General features: G+C 40.7%; 1 protein-coding gene across 3 annotated transcripts in view; it reads right to left on the bottom strand.

Annotated features, from left to right (window-relative positions):
* The window catches only part of LOC137521074 (calcium-activated chloride channel regulator 1-like), a 98,200-nt gene that overhangs the window by 59,627 nt on the left and 24,637 nt on the right, over nucleotides 1-13,936 (bottom strand). For all 3 annotated transcript variants that reach the window (XM_068239846.1, XM_068239849.1, XM_068239848.1), the window contains exons 3-5: nucleotides 13,271-13,411; nucleotides 10,887-11,034; nucleotides 4,071-4,179 (exon numbers count right to left, since the gene is read on the bottom strand). In XM_068239846.1, coding sequence (XP_068095947.1) covers nucleotides 4,071-4,179; nucleotides 10,887-11,034; nucleotides 13,271-13,411 — 398 coding nt within the window. The remainder of the gene's footprint in view (nucleotides 1-4,070; nucleotides 4,180-10,886; nucleotides 11,035-13,270; nucleotides 13,412-13,936) is intronic.

Here is a 13,936-nt window from a genome sequence, read left to right as displayed (position 1 = left end):
AACAGATCAGAATAGGTTTAGGAACTTGTAGGATGGTAGAAAAAACGTTGTAATTTTTGTTACAGAGTCACTTTAAAACAATTCTAAAATTGTAATAATTCAAACACTTATTAAGCAACTGAGTGGTGAGGAGAGAAAATATTTGCTAAAATTAATAATCTATTGCTTGCTGAAAATGTAATATGTATATATTTTGAAAAAATAATCAGTGAGAAAACTTAAGATAAATGTTTATTGAACTCTAGACCAATCACTCAATGAAAACAATTAGTGCAGTATTAAAAAAAATCAAAAAAATCCTGGTTTCTAGAGTTGCTTTGTTGTCCTTTTCAGAGGACTATTGGGTTTTATACGATTAGCAAATCATTGCATTCTGTTTATTTCCTTTTTATTTATTTGGACATTGAGTCTTTTTAAAAATGTTTACTTTTGAGGAAGCTTTATTTATCAGTTCTACTAAGATGGACACTGAAAATAGAATAATGTGGCTTTTAATTGTTAGTTGCAAAGTTAAGGGAACCTGAAGTGAGAGGGATATGGAGGCTGCCATATTTATTTCCTTTTAAACAGTACCAGTTGCCTGGAAATCCTGCTGATCTCTTTGGCTGCAATAGTGTCTGAATCGCAGGCCTGAAACAAGCATGCAGCTAATATTGTCAGATTTATTTTAGAAACCTCTGATTTGCATGCTTGTTCAGGGGCTTTGTCTAAAGGTGGCCACACACCATACAATTTTTAAAAATCTGTTCAATTCAAAAATTGCGATCAATTTTTCTGATTGATTGTAACATTTAAAAAATCTGACCAATGCACCACACACCTATGTTCAATTTTTCCTCAGTTATGATAAAAATAATTGGAAACTCTGAGAAAATTGCTTGGGTGTATATAGTAATACATTGACAATCTACCACACAGCATTCAATTTTTTATAAAAATTGATCAGAAAAATCCACCATTCCCGATTAACTTTTATCGAATAAAAACAGGAAATCCAGTCGGATGTCTTACTCGAATAAAAAAAACGTACGATTTTTTGGGAAATCCAATTGTAACGATCTGTGTCAGCAAGAGGCAGAATTCTGATTATCAGGTGATCTGCAGTATCACCTATAATGCAGATATATACCTGATTATAAGATGATCTGCAGAATCACCTATAATGCTGGTATATCAGAAGCTGCCGTGACAACAAATACAGATGGTGTAACAGGTGTAACTACACACAGAAAGATATACAATGTATAGTGCTTGGTGCAACAGTGGTACTTGATAGATAGCTATACCTCACCAGAGGAGCTGGTGGGTACTATCAGTACAGTGGTCCTCACCAGAGGTCAGGGCTCTCTGGTGGGGAGGCGAGGTCAGACAGGCAAGGTCGGCAACAGACAGGTAATCACAGTACAGAATCAGAAAGCAATAGGAAGGTGGTAATTCAGGCTGAGTCGGCAACAGGATCAGATGGGCAGAAGTACAGAGACAGTAAACGAGAGAGAGGTCAGAATCAAGCCAGAGTCATACACAGATATCAATAAAGAGCAATGCAAACAATAATATTCTTATCTAGTGTGAAATCCCCGGTTTCCTCCCGGATCAAAGCACACCGGATCTATCTAAGGTCTGAGCGCTAACACGTAGTATTCGCAACAGCAGACAGTTTGCGAGTGAAGCCGAGAGGCTTAAGAAGCAGAGGAGACCCAATTGGCACGCCCACTCCTCTGAGCCAATGAGGAGCGGCGAACGTCTCCTCTGACGTCAGCCGACCATCTGGTCAGCTGACGCGCCTCCTCCCCCGCATAAAGGTCCTGTCTGTGTGCGCGCGCACGCGACAATGCAACCCTATGTGCAGCTGACAAACCCGTCCTCGGCGTGCTAGACGCCGGAGGCACGGGTGACACACTAGGCAGAGGAATGGAGGCAGCTGTGGAGGACGCCAGACTGCCCGCAGCTGCTTCCTCCATGTTTCTTACACCAATCTTTTTTTATTGAATTGCCGTAAAATTGTATCATTTTATTGTATCATGTGTAGCCACCTTTAAAATATGAGAGGCAGAGGATCAGCAGAAGAGCCATCACTGAAGCAGATAAGTCATGTGCAGCAGGAGCAGCGCTATATAGAGTCATAACTCAACAGTAGGGAATAACTTATTTTTATAGTTTCACTTTCAATTTAATTTTCTTATTGTTTGTGTGTGTTTTGTTAGTGTTTTTATTAGGCCTGATTACTTATTACTGAAATTTTCCATCATAAACCAGCAATTGGCAATTAACTCTCGCTGGACCTGAAGTCTGACAAAACACAAACCTCAACAAACAAAGTGTACCTGAGATGGTAAAAATAAAAAAATTATACAAACCTGGGGCTTCCTCCAGCCCCTTCAGGCTAATCGGTCCCTCGTCCTCCTCCCCTGGATCCTTTGTTAGAAGCCCCAGAAATTCAGCCAGTCGGGTCCATGCACAGAATGCTACAGACAATGGGAGCTTAACGGGGCGCATACTGCCGAACTGCACATGCCCAGTACAGCCTGTTTTGCGGAATTACCGGAACTTAAAACAGAGGATTCAGGAGGCGGATAGTTCAGAAACAGCCTTATCAATCTGCCGACAGCGCGTACACACGTGCTACTGTCGGCTGAACGTCTGCCCAGCGAGATGGTCTGACGGACCCCTCGTTGCCGGCGGTATGGTGTGTGTATGCACCTTCAGACTACTATTTTTTTCCGTCTTAACCTCTTGAGGACTGCAGGGCTAAACCCCCTAGTGACCAGGCCATTTTGAGTAAAATTGGCCACTGCAGCTTTAAGGCCAAGCTGCAGGGCCGCACAACACTGCACACAAGTGATCCCCCCCCTTTTCTCCCCACCAACAGAGCTCCCTGTTGGTGGGGTCTGATCGCTCCCACCATGTTTATTTTTTTTTACATCAATATTTTTGTTTGTGTTTTTGTTAAAAAAAGGCTGTTTCTTTAAACCCCATCCCTCCCTCCCTCCCCACAGCCAGCCAATTACGGCGATCGGCTGTCATAGGCTTCTGCCTATGAGAGCCGATCGCTCTCTTGTCCCCCAGGGGGACAGCCGTGTCACACAGCTGTCCCCAGTGCAGCGCTGCTGCTGATCGCAGCGCTGCACAGGCTAAATAGACGGCGATCACGCCGTCTAACAGTCTCCCGAGCGGCGATAGCCGCTCGGAGACTGAAGGCGGGGAGGAACTCCGCCCCCCAAGCAGGAGATGCGCGCGCAGCCTGCGCGCGATCTCCTGCAAAACAGAGCTCCAGGACTTTACGCCAATCAGCGTTAGGCGGTCCTGGGGCTACCGCCGCGGCCACGCCCATTGACGTGATGCGGGCTGCAAGAGGTTAAGGGGCCGATTCACTGGTCGATTTCAGCCATCGATTGATTCTATTGAATCGATCGGAAATCAGTTCTATCGAATCAGCCGATCGATCGATTTGCAGCCGATTTCGATCGATTTAATCTACCTGACTGGATGGAAAATATAGACCGATCTGCAGCTGGCAGCAGATCGATGGTCCATAGAGTTTCATTTGATCTAATGGTCCAATAATGCATTTAGATCTATTTCCAATAGATTTCATTCTGAAATCTATTGGAAATCTGTTCCTAGTGTGTGGCACACATCAGATAGATTCCAGTCAGATTCGACTTGACAGGCATCTGACAGAAATCTATCTGATGGTCGAATCTGCTGCAAATCTATAAGTGTATGGCCACGTTAACTGTAATGAAACTGGCCCATGGAGTGCTTTACAGCATTGCGCAATATACTAAACCCTATCTGACCTTACCCATCCTTTAAATGTTACCCTGAACTGGACACGTGTATTTGTAGTGAAAGAGGTAGAGTAAAAAAAAGTCTTAGGCTTCTAGGTCCCTTTGGATGACTTAAATTGTAATTGTATCTGTACTTGACTTAAAAGGTACATTACCCTCTCAGACTTATAAAATGTATGCAAAGCAATATAGGGAAATGTTACATTAGTTGTCAAATACTGCTATAGTAAATAAAGAGTAGTTCAGCTTAAATATAACAAATAATAATTCAAGATGTACCTGGTTGCTTCCACCGCACCTTGTCCGCTTAAGTAGAATGGTTCATCATTGTTGTATTCATCAAAAACTCCCCATCTCAGGTGAGCCCATTCATGGACAAATACTCTTCCTGCAGACAGAACAGATGGATAAGTGAGGCAGATTACCATTATTTTCAAAGCAGTTTGGTGTCAAGTCTTGGTCTTTCATCCTGTAAACTAAACATGCTGTACCTATGCAGAGGCATCTCATAAGTAAACAGACACCTCGACTTTCAGTCGGCCTGATCCAATTCACATTTTTGTTTTCCCCTAGGAGTTAATTTTTCATCTTCTGTTCAAATGTACTTTTGCACAAAGTAGGTAAAAAAGTACTGTCAATATTATTCTGAGCATTGTGTTGCTTGCTTGTGGCTTAAATTTTATTTACAATCTCAAAATATCACCTAAGAGAAAACTCGAAGAGATAGTGGACCATATGCAAATCACTTTTTCACCTAAGTTTTCTCCTAGGAGATAATTTTTCATCTTCAATTTATAATATCTTTCCAGCACTTTCCAACTAAAAAAGTACCAAAAGGTAGTTAGTAAAGTACTATCAAATGTATTTGAGCATTCTCTTGCTTTCTGGTGGCTTAAAATACATTTTATTGACAAGTTTAAAAATATCACCTAGGAAAACTCAGGTGAAAAAGTGAATTGCATATGGGCCCGTGAGTGGGATCGGACCTACTCATCTATCTACACATATCTCATGGTATCTACTGATACAAATGCCACATAAGCATAATAGAACGAACTTAACAGTCTCAGTGCTTGCTGCCTGCAAAACCTTATCCCAGGTAGGCATGGAATCAATGATTTTTGCAACCTTGAGCTGAGGACCTTTGGCCCACTCTTCTCATAAATACACCAGAAGCTCTAAACAAGCAGGTTTCTGTATACTCAAGTATGGCCCGCATGTGTTCAATAAGATTATTGTTCAGAGGAGACTAGCAGGCCCAAAAAAGCATCCAGAAGCTTTCAAGGACCAGTCAATCTTGGGTATTTTGGTCACTTTGTGGACCGTCCATGAACAGATTCTTTTTTTTTTATTTTACCTGCCCATCTGTGAATATTGACAGAAGAACATTCTCCAATATGGCAGTGTATGCTTTAGCATTGATTATGCCCATGCATTCCACCAGCTGTGATCACTCCATGCTCTAAATGCACCCTAAAACATAATGGAAAGACCATCAAGTCAGACGGTTGGCTGCAGCTGTTCATGCTGAATTCTTGGCTGTCATATCTTCAAGCCTAAATGCATTTGCTAAACGAAAACTGGGAAAAGAACTTCTAATTGAAGAAGACTGCACAATGGCAAAAGCTCAATGGAGGTCTCACCATTTCTTGTTCCCAGCATTGTGTTTTTTCAGTTTAGGCTGCAGCGAGGCATGCTTTGCATATGGCGGCTCTCCTATAATAGCCTAACTGGTGAATATAACTGACATCTATGGTACAACTCTTGCCCATCTTCTGCCACATCTAAGCCTGTGCAAAAATGATTTTTTTTATACAGTATATGACTGGCATGATGAAGAATGCATAGCACCCATGCGGCCAATTATAGTTCACATCATTACTTTATCCCAAAAAAGTAAGTGGCTGATCTGTGATTACAAAATTATTAAGGATCAAGACATTCAAGGAATTTGTCTTCTAAATATCACTGTATGGTGTCTTTTTGCAGAACACACACAATCTGTAAGTAAATCATTCAATACTAGGTTCCTATCCAAGGCTAAACCTGTTTAGGAAGCAGGATTTTGAAAGCTGGTTCCTGTTATTCTTCTGAACTTATTTATGAAGTACGTAACTGATGGGGAAAAAAAAGTGTTCACTAGCCCCTGGTTAAATGGAACAAGTATGCAGCTGAATGCTTGCTTCCTGTCAGTGACTCACTGAGAACAAGGTTTAGATGATGGCCCCACAAGCATGAAGGATGCAATATTGACCATTTTATTAATGAAAGCATATTTTGAACTTGGTCAGTTCACTGCAACATGACAGAACATTAATTTCGTTTCCACTCCTACTTACAGGTGTGAGAAAAAAATAACTCTCTTTAATTTCTAAAGGTTCCCTTATATCATTATGATATGAAAACAAAACCATCTGGCCCTTATCAGGTTCTAAAATTATTCAAATCTAGCCTCAGGTGTAAAAACACACAGATTCTGATCAGTCATTAATCAAGGGTGATGTCAACCTGGAGAAAACGTGTGAGAAACTAAGCACAACTCATGATTCAATGCTTGTATATTTTTGAAAGTGTACATATTTAGAGAGAAGAGCCTCTCTCCTGCCAGATCTTCCAAACAAACCTTACTTCAGTCTTTCTAACTGTATTGTTAAAACATTTCTAAAGCCCGTAGAGATATAGCTCTTTGGTTAATTTTTTGAGCATTGCATGTTCTGATCTTGGGGTGAACGTGCAGGGCATTTAGTACTTGGAAGATTGGCAACAGTCTTGAATTTTTTTCACTGTAGGATGGTGAACTTGAAAATGGTCTCATATCATTTCCCAGATTAGCCTATACAGACAACTAGAGCTCCAATCTTCTTTTTATGTTTTTTATTGCATTGCAGTGACAGTGAGTACATAGGGGATGCCAGCAGGACATTTCAGACAGATTCCCTTTATGAACTGCCTTACTTTAAGCATGTTACAAACACCCCTTTACAGAAATGTGTCATTAGAAGCTGAAAAGAGTTCATGATTTAAAGTTTCAGAGATCCAGCATTCAGAACTAGAGATGGTCAATGAGATGCAAATAATTTTGGCTTCATGTAAATTGTATAAAACTTAGAACCGGGCAAATGAAAATATACTTCCTGTCAATTTTGATTGGTCAAAATCCAAGCTGCATACAATTAGCAAGCAAGACAGAGTTATTTGCATGTCATCGACCAACTCAAGTCACTACATAAAACAGCTTACAGTGGACCTGAAGTCCATGAATTTCAAGGGATGTTTACAGCAAAGCTGAAGTGAGAAAACTCACATAGTAGAGGGAAAGCTCTGCATCACATAGAGTCTTACCGTTCCTTCGTCTGGCCTGTGGTTCGATCGGGTATTTGACCTGCTAACACTTCAGTACTCTACGGCAGAGTTCCCCAACCCTGTCCTTAGGGCCCTCCAACAGTGCATGTTTTGCAGAAATCCACAGAGGTAGTTAACCAGCTCTGCTGAGACACCAATTACCCCAAATGTGAATGATTGTGGTTTTCTGCAAAACATGTACTGTTGGTGGGCCTTGAGGACAGGATTGGGGAGCTCTGCTCTACGGTACTACTAAGTAGTTCCGAGGATGAGCGCATCTCTTCTAGAGCCTCTCGCATCTTCGCACCTACTTAGGAACATGAGTAGTTCTGAAGAGCTCTTTAAACCAGCTGGTCATGTAACTACACTAGAGGACAGTGCTGAGACGATGGGCCAGATAAAAGCAATGGAAAGGCTCTATGCTATCCAAAGCATCCCCTATAATAAGAATAGTATCAAACCTGATAGGTTTCCTCACCTCAGGTTTGATTTAAATTCAATACCAATGTTTTATTCTTTTGTCATCAAGTAAATATAAAATATGTATTAGAGATAAGACCAGTAGATAGAAAAAGGTCTTCTCTTTCTCTTTTTGTATCATCTCTGGCGTAAATCTATAAAGCTGTTCCAGGAATTAAAGGACACTTGTGTACTATTTTTCCAGAGAAGTCTCTATACATAATTATTCCTGAAGACCTATTTTCTAAGCAACAACAGATACTAGGCGCCAGCTTAATGCTGCGATTGAGTTAACAGTACTTTTATGTCTTTTTTCTGTTATGTATAAAACCATTTGCATGGTAATTTAATACGTGTGATGTAGTATACTGGTCTGCTTGTTTTCAATATTTTAATATGGATAAGCTCCAGTAAGTTAAGTTTTTCCAAATGCCCTACTTGTGATTCAAAGGCAATATTTCTGTGAGAATACAAAGACTTTGTGGAAGAATCTGAAAAACTAACAAGCTACATTTAGAATCACATTTTAGGTTTACAGTCCATATTTAGATTACTGTAGACTAATGTTTAATAAATTAGATGCCACTAGTCTCCCACTGCTCTATTGTGTTGCAATCTAGATGACTTTATAACCTAAAGCTTAATTAAAAAATGTTCACCAATGCTATTTTTAACAATGGCAAATCACACTTTCAAGCCAGAAACATAACCAGAATTTTACTGTAAATGTGACGTGATATACCGTAACAGCACAAAAAAAAAACACACACACACACCACACAGCATGAGTTACCTCCGTGGGAATATCCTAATTTGGCACCTACATAAAGCTCAATAAGACAGATTCTTATGGCTAGTACCCACCGGGCGATACTTGCGGTGATGTTACCCGACGTAGGGCGACATCATTTAACAATGTTGCCCCCTACTGTGATTGTGCATTGTTAAGCGACGGACATGGCGGTTCAGATCAGGTGACTACCGCACTAAATACCACGATTGCTTGAAGTCCCATTGCTCCCGTTGTGTAACATTGCGCATACCCTGCCATTGGAAGATGGAGGAAGATGGATTGCAGAGCGCTCGTCATCAGGCAGACGTCTCTGGATCCATCTCCTTGCATAGTGAGGTGGGTACATAGGTGTCTACACATCAGTCAATCATTAGGGCAACACAGAGGGGTCTACACAGACTCTTGTACAAGCACATCTGCAGCCAAACAGCCCGTACTGTTTGTTCAATGGGGGAGGAATAGGGATGACAGGCAATGTACATAAAGCAGCTTCTGGTGGGTGCTTTAAGCGTACCTATAAAAATGATGCATGGTAAAATGAGCACTAAAGACTGCTGCTGAAAGAATATTGGTAAAATTACTGATATTCTACTACTTAATTTCTCTAGTAAAATATCAGTAAACTTTACATACGGTATATTTTACTATGACCTAACCTTATCCTACTCTCACACTGAACCCTCCCTAACCCTAAGACTGCCCCTGGTGCTGCCAAACCCTTAACCAACCCCCCTGGTGCATAACTTTAACTGCTCCCCCCTGCTGCTCCCCCCCATTGCCTAATAACTAACTAACTAACCCCCGATGCCTAAACGAAACCCCCCTCCCCCTGCCTAAGCGAAACCCCCTAAACTACCCTGCTATTTATCAGGCACCATAATACATGTTCATCACTGCTAATTGTGGCTTTTACTATGGTGGCACCGGGGTAGTTTAGGGAGTTACATTTAGGCTGGGCGGGGGTTAAGGTTAGGCATGGGGGTAGTTAGGTTTAGGCAGGGGTGGTTAAGGGTTAGGCAGCAGGGGGGAGTGGTTAGTAGCAATGGACAATTATAACACTCGACAATTATAACACTATCGAGTAATTATAAGACTCAGGTGCCATAATTACTGTTAACTATAATATGTGTTCAGTGTGTATTGTGCTAAACATGCTGAAGTGCGAATCTGCTGTATTTTCTGTGATGGAGTTTTCCTATTGTGCGAGATGGAGTTTTTCTATTTCTTGAAATGGAATAAATGAGTTCTCATCTGAACAGTCAGTCTGCTCGTGGTGTATGAACTAGAGCAGTGTTTCTCAACATTTTATTGGTATGTACCCCTTTTAAAACCCTGTGCTCACCAGGTACCCCCTAGAATAGTCAAAATTATCACAAGTACCCCTTGACAAATATATATTTAATGGTAGCACATGATAATTGGTCCTAAACAATTTCCAAGCATTTACTATTGCTTTGAATTAGATAAAATACTGATTTGGTGTTGTTTAAGTTAGATTTATCATTTTCTAAAACTCAAAATTTGTTAATCTTGGTTAAGTATGTCAAGCCTGAGTACCCCCTGGAACCATCAGAAGTACCCCCTGGGGTACGCGTACCACACGTTGAGAGGTACTAGAGGCTTGCATCGGTTCAGTAACCTACAGGTTACCCGAAATGCTGGCTGGGTTCAGGTACCGTTTTGATTTTTATCGGGTTGCGGATCAGCTGGTGTAGCTAGCCTGTGGGTGTGGGTACCAGATTCACCAGAAAGCGGGTTGTAGAGTGGGTGCGGGTCTGAAATATTAGACTCGCACAGGCCTCTAGTATGAACCCTCATCTCATCACAGTTACAAATTTGGCCTATAGACATGGGAGTAATGACTAAAGTTCTGGCTCAGATACACATATTATATAGGTGTAAATAAACAAGCCATGACTTATTCACCCTCCCCCCCAAACCTCCAGTAGTTTGCCCCAGAACTGGTGGACATTGTCAGTAACCAGGCTGACAACTGAGAGCCAAGCCATAGCCACACCTTCTCTAGTGACTGAAAAGACAAACTCTTGAATTGAAAATAAAGCATAATATTCGGCCAAGGCTGCCAATAACAGCTGCCTCTGCTGAGAATCTAGAGTGTGTACAGTAACCCCGATCCACCTCGGCATGTTAGCAAGCAGTACACCTAGTAGATCGACTTGGCTTAAGGACATTGTTCTGCCCACTCACCCCGCCCACTTTGTGAAGCGCCTAATGCACCACTCCATTGGTCTTGCTTTCCCCCACATAGCAACAGATCGTGCTGCCTGTACAACCTCGGCCCCACTAGTAACATGCCTCGTACCCAGGTACAAGGCTTTTCCCTTGGCAGTGGATGATATGACAGTAGAGGAGAGTTGTCTACAAGGGATGTTTAGTGTCCATAAAACAAGTAAATTGTATTAAAATTTTTACACTCCAGTTTTTACACTCCAGTAAAAATAAATTCATGCCTCAAGAATTTGAATACTCCTAAATGTTACCTCTTGAGCCATACATCCGCAGTAATCTGTCATTCAGCATAAAATTAGGTGTAAGGTGAATATATTTTCCTTGTTCTCCACAGCCGCCATATTGCAAGGTATATGGGTCATCTCCCTTTATAAATGGATCAGCTACGATGATATCAGCCTAAGGAATAATAATAAAACAAACAAAGAAAGCAAATTAGTACAACTTTAGAATACCCATGTGAGACATACCATTATACTTCATTAGACTAGCATGTAAGTGTGTGTGCACTGTCATAAGATATCATTATTCACTGCTACTTTGACTTATGTGTAACCAGCACTATCCATCTCATTTTTACAAATTAACTTTACTGCATATGAAACTTAATGAATACAATTGCGTATTTTACTCAATATTCATTTAAAAATTATTGAATTAGCCAGCAACTTTACTGCTGCCAATGTGAATCACTGTGGACAGTGATTTCCTCTCTGTAGTGAGCAGGAACATCACACGATCTCCCAGAGAGCTCTGGGTAAGAGAAGGATGCATGACACCACAGCCTAGGCTAAACAATGCTGGGAGGGCGGATTACATATCAAAATATAGCCAAATGTGGATAAAAGTGGTGTTTGTGATGCCATAACCAGGAAAATTAAAGTAAAAGTAGGTATTCGAAAATAATTACATTCTAGTGAAATCATTACAGCTCCTCTTTAGGTTATCTTCATTGTCTGGGTCATCTATGTTTGATAGGAGTTCTGCTCAACCAAGAAGTTTGGTAATGGATAATTAGCAGCTACTGCTGAGGGTTAGTGTTAGTAGGTGGGGGAGGTAAGTGATAGGCATAGGTATGGGCAGTTAGTTTTAGGCATCATAGGGGGGATAGTATTAGGCATAGGTATGAGGGTTAGCGTTTGGCATAGGTAGGGGAGGATTTGTGTGAGGGTTAGGTAACCGTTAAGAATATCTGTACATTTTCAGATAATCTACCAATGGTAAAATGACATTGTAAAATATCAGTAAATTTGCTGATATTTGGTAATGAGAGAAAATGCAGATATTCTTTCCGCATTAATCTTTGCGAAAATGAAGAATTCGGCTTGCCAGCGAAAATGCCTGCGAGATTCATGTAATACATTTGCGCTTTTTCACTCAGTGCTGGGCGTAATGGAAAAAGCTACGCTTACGGATCATTACGCGTAATTTTACGCTATTACGCATTACAGAATTACGCTAATGGCGTAGACATTCAATTTCGGTACATGTCTGTAATTACGCATAGCCCTTACGCAATTACGCGTAAGAATACCGTAATTCGGGTTGTTATGTTATTGGCTTACGCGTAAAATCCTACTAGCAATTAATGCGTAAGGCCATGCTGCCAAGCGGAAAAGTTGACGCATGGATCAATGTTAGGTAGCCGCCGACTTTAAGGGTTAATAGCAAAGCCCCCTTAAGTGCTAAGAGCCTCAAATTTGGAGAATATATTAAGGAGATCAGAAGGAATAAGAGGAAAAATTTTTTTTTCAAAAAGACCTTATAGTTTTTGAGAAAATCAATGTTAAAGTTTCCTTTTTTCCTTTGAAACTTTAACATCGATTTTCTCAAAAACTATAAGGTCTTTTTGAAAAAAATTTTTTCCCCTTATTCCTTCTGATCTCCTTAATATATTCTCCAAATTTGAGGCTCTTAGCACTTAAGGGGGCTTTGCTATTAACCCTTAAAGTCGGCGGCTTTTTTATATTATACGGGAGCGTAATATTACGCGATTACGGCAGACTGTGTAATTTCAATGGGAGTTTACTGTCTTACGCGTAATTTGTTACGCGTAATAACGTAACCTATGGTCTTCGCGTAATTAATTACGCGTAAGACAGTAACCTTACACATAACGCTTACGGTGCATTTGTAGTGAATTACGATGCGTAATTACGCTAATGCGTAATTTCGGCCCAGCACTGTTTTCACTTAAAAAAAGCATAATTCACTGTATACTCAAACGGCACAGAACAGAGCATGCTCTTGTATGACACACACAGGGCAACGCATCGTGGATCGTGATTGGCTGCCTGCAAAAGTGGAAGTAGAGAGCAAACTGTTCATCTGCAGCCAGCCAGCAGGTCTACTGTACTTTCTTATATTCGTTTTTAGTGTGATGAATATATTTTTGAAATTGTTCATTATTAATGTGAAAATTACTTTGGCGAATATTGGTGAGCAGCACTGCCAATATTCTACCCACTGGTAAATGTTCATTTCAATGTACTGCTTTTTTAAATGTACCCTTCTGGCGTGTCTGCCTGTGTATGGTTGGTTGCACTACAATGTGACCAGAGAAACATTCCATATACTCTAAATGCCTTACGTACTGAAGATAATTGAGAATTCTCTACTGCTTGGTCTAACTTACCTTGTCATAAGATTCGATTTTAGGCCTGCCAAAAGTGCTGTTGGATGCCCAAGTAGTTGGAATTAAAATCTTACAACTTCTAATGTATACCCTGTTCTGTGTAGCTTGTAACATGTAGGTTGAGGCTTCGGTCATCATTTTCTGTGAAACACACAAGTCATGATGTTACATATACAAAGAAAGCATACCATTAAAAAATTCACAATCCTCCCGCATCATCAATCAGGGCCCCAATTAGCTCCCATTAGTCTGAACAGACAGAAGGTCACATCAAAGTTTCAGAAGGGATTCAGCGATTTCCCAAATTATCCCCAATGCTCTCCCATACTGGTCAATTGTAAAAATACATATTCTATACTGACATATTTAGAGAACACCTGATGTGATGATAGCGGTATGGAGGCTTACATATTTATTTCCTTCAGCAATTCCAGTTGCCTGGCATCCTGCTGATCTTTTGTGCATCAGTAGTGTCTGAATCACACACCTGAAACAAACATGCAGCTAATCCTGAGAGACTTCAGGCAAAAACACCTGATCTGCATGCTTGTTTAGGGTCTAAGGCCCATATGCAATTCACTTTTTCACCTAAGTTTTCTCCAAGGAGATAATTTTTCATCTTCGATTTAAAATAACTTTCCTGCACTTTTTAACTAAAAAAGTACC

This window comes from Hyperolius riggenbachi, chromosome 6 (assembly GCF_040937935.1).
Source record: "Hyperolius riggenbachi isolate aHypRig1 chromosome 6, aHypRig1.pri, whole genome shotgun sequence".
NCBI lineage: Eukaryota > Metazoa > Chordata > Amphibia > Anura > Hyperoliidae > Hyperolius > Hyperolius riggenbachi.
This window is presented reverse-complemented; position numbering and strand designations above follow the sequence as displayed.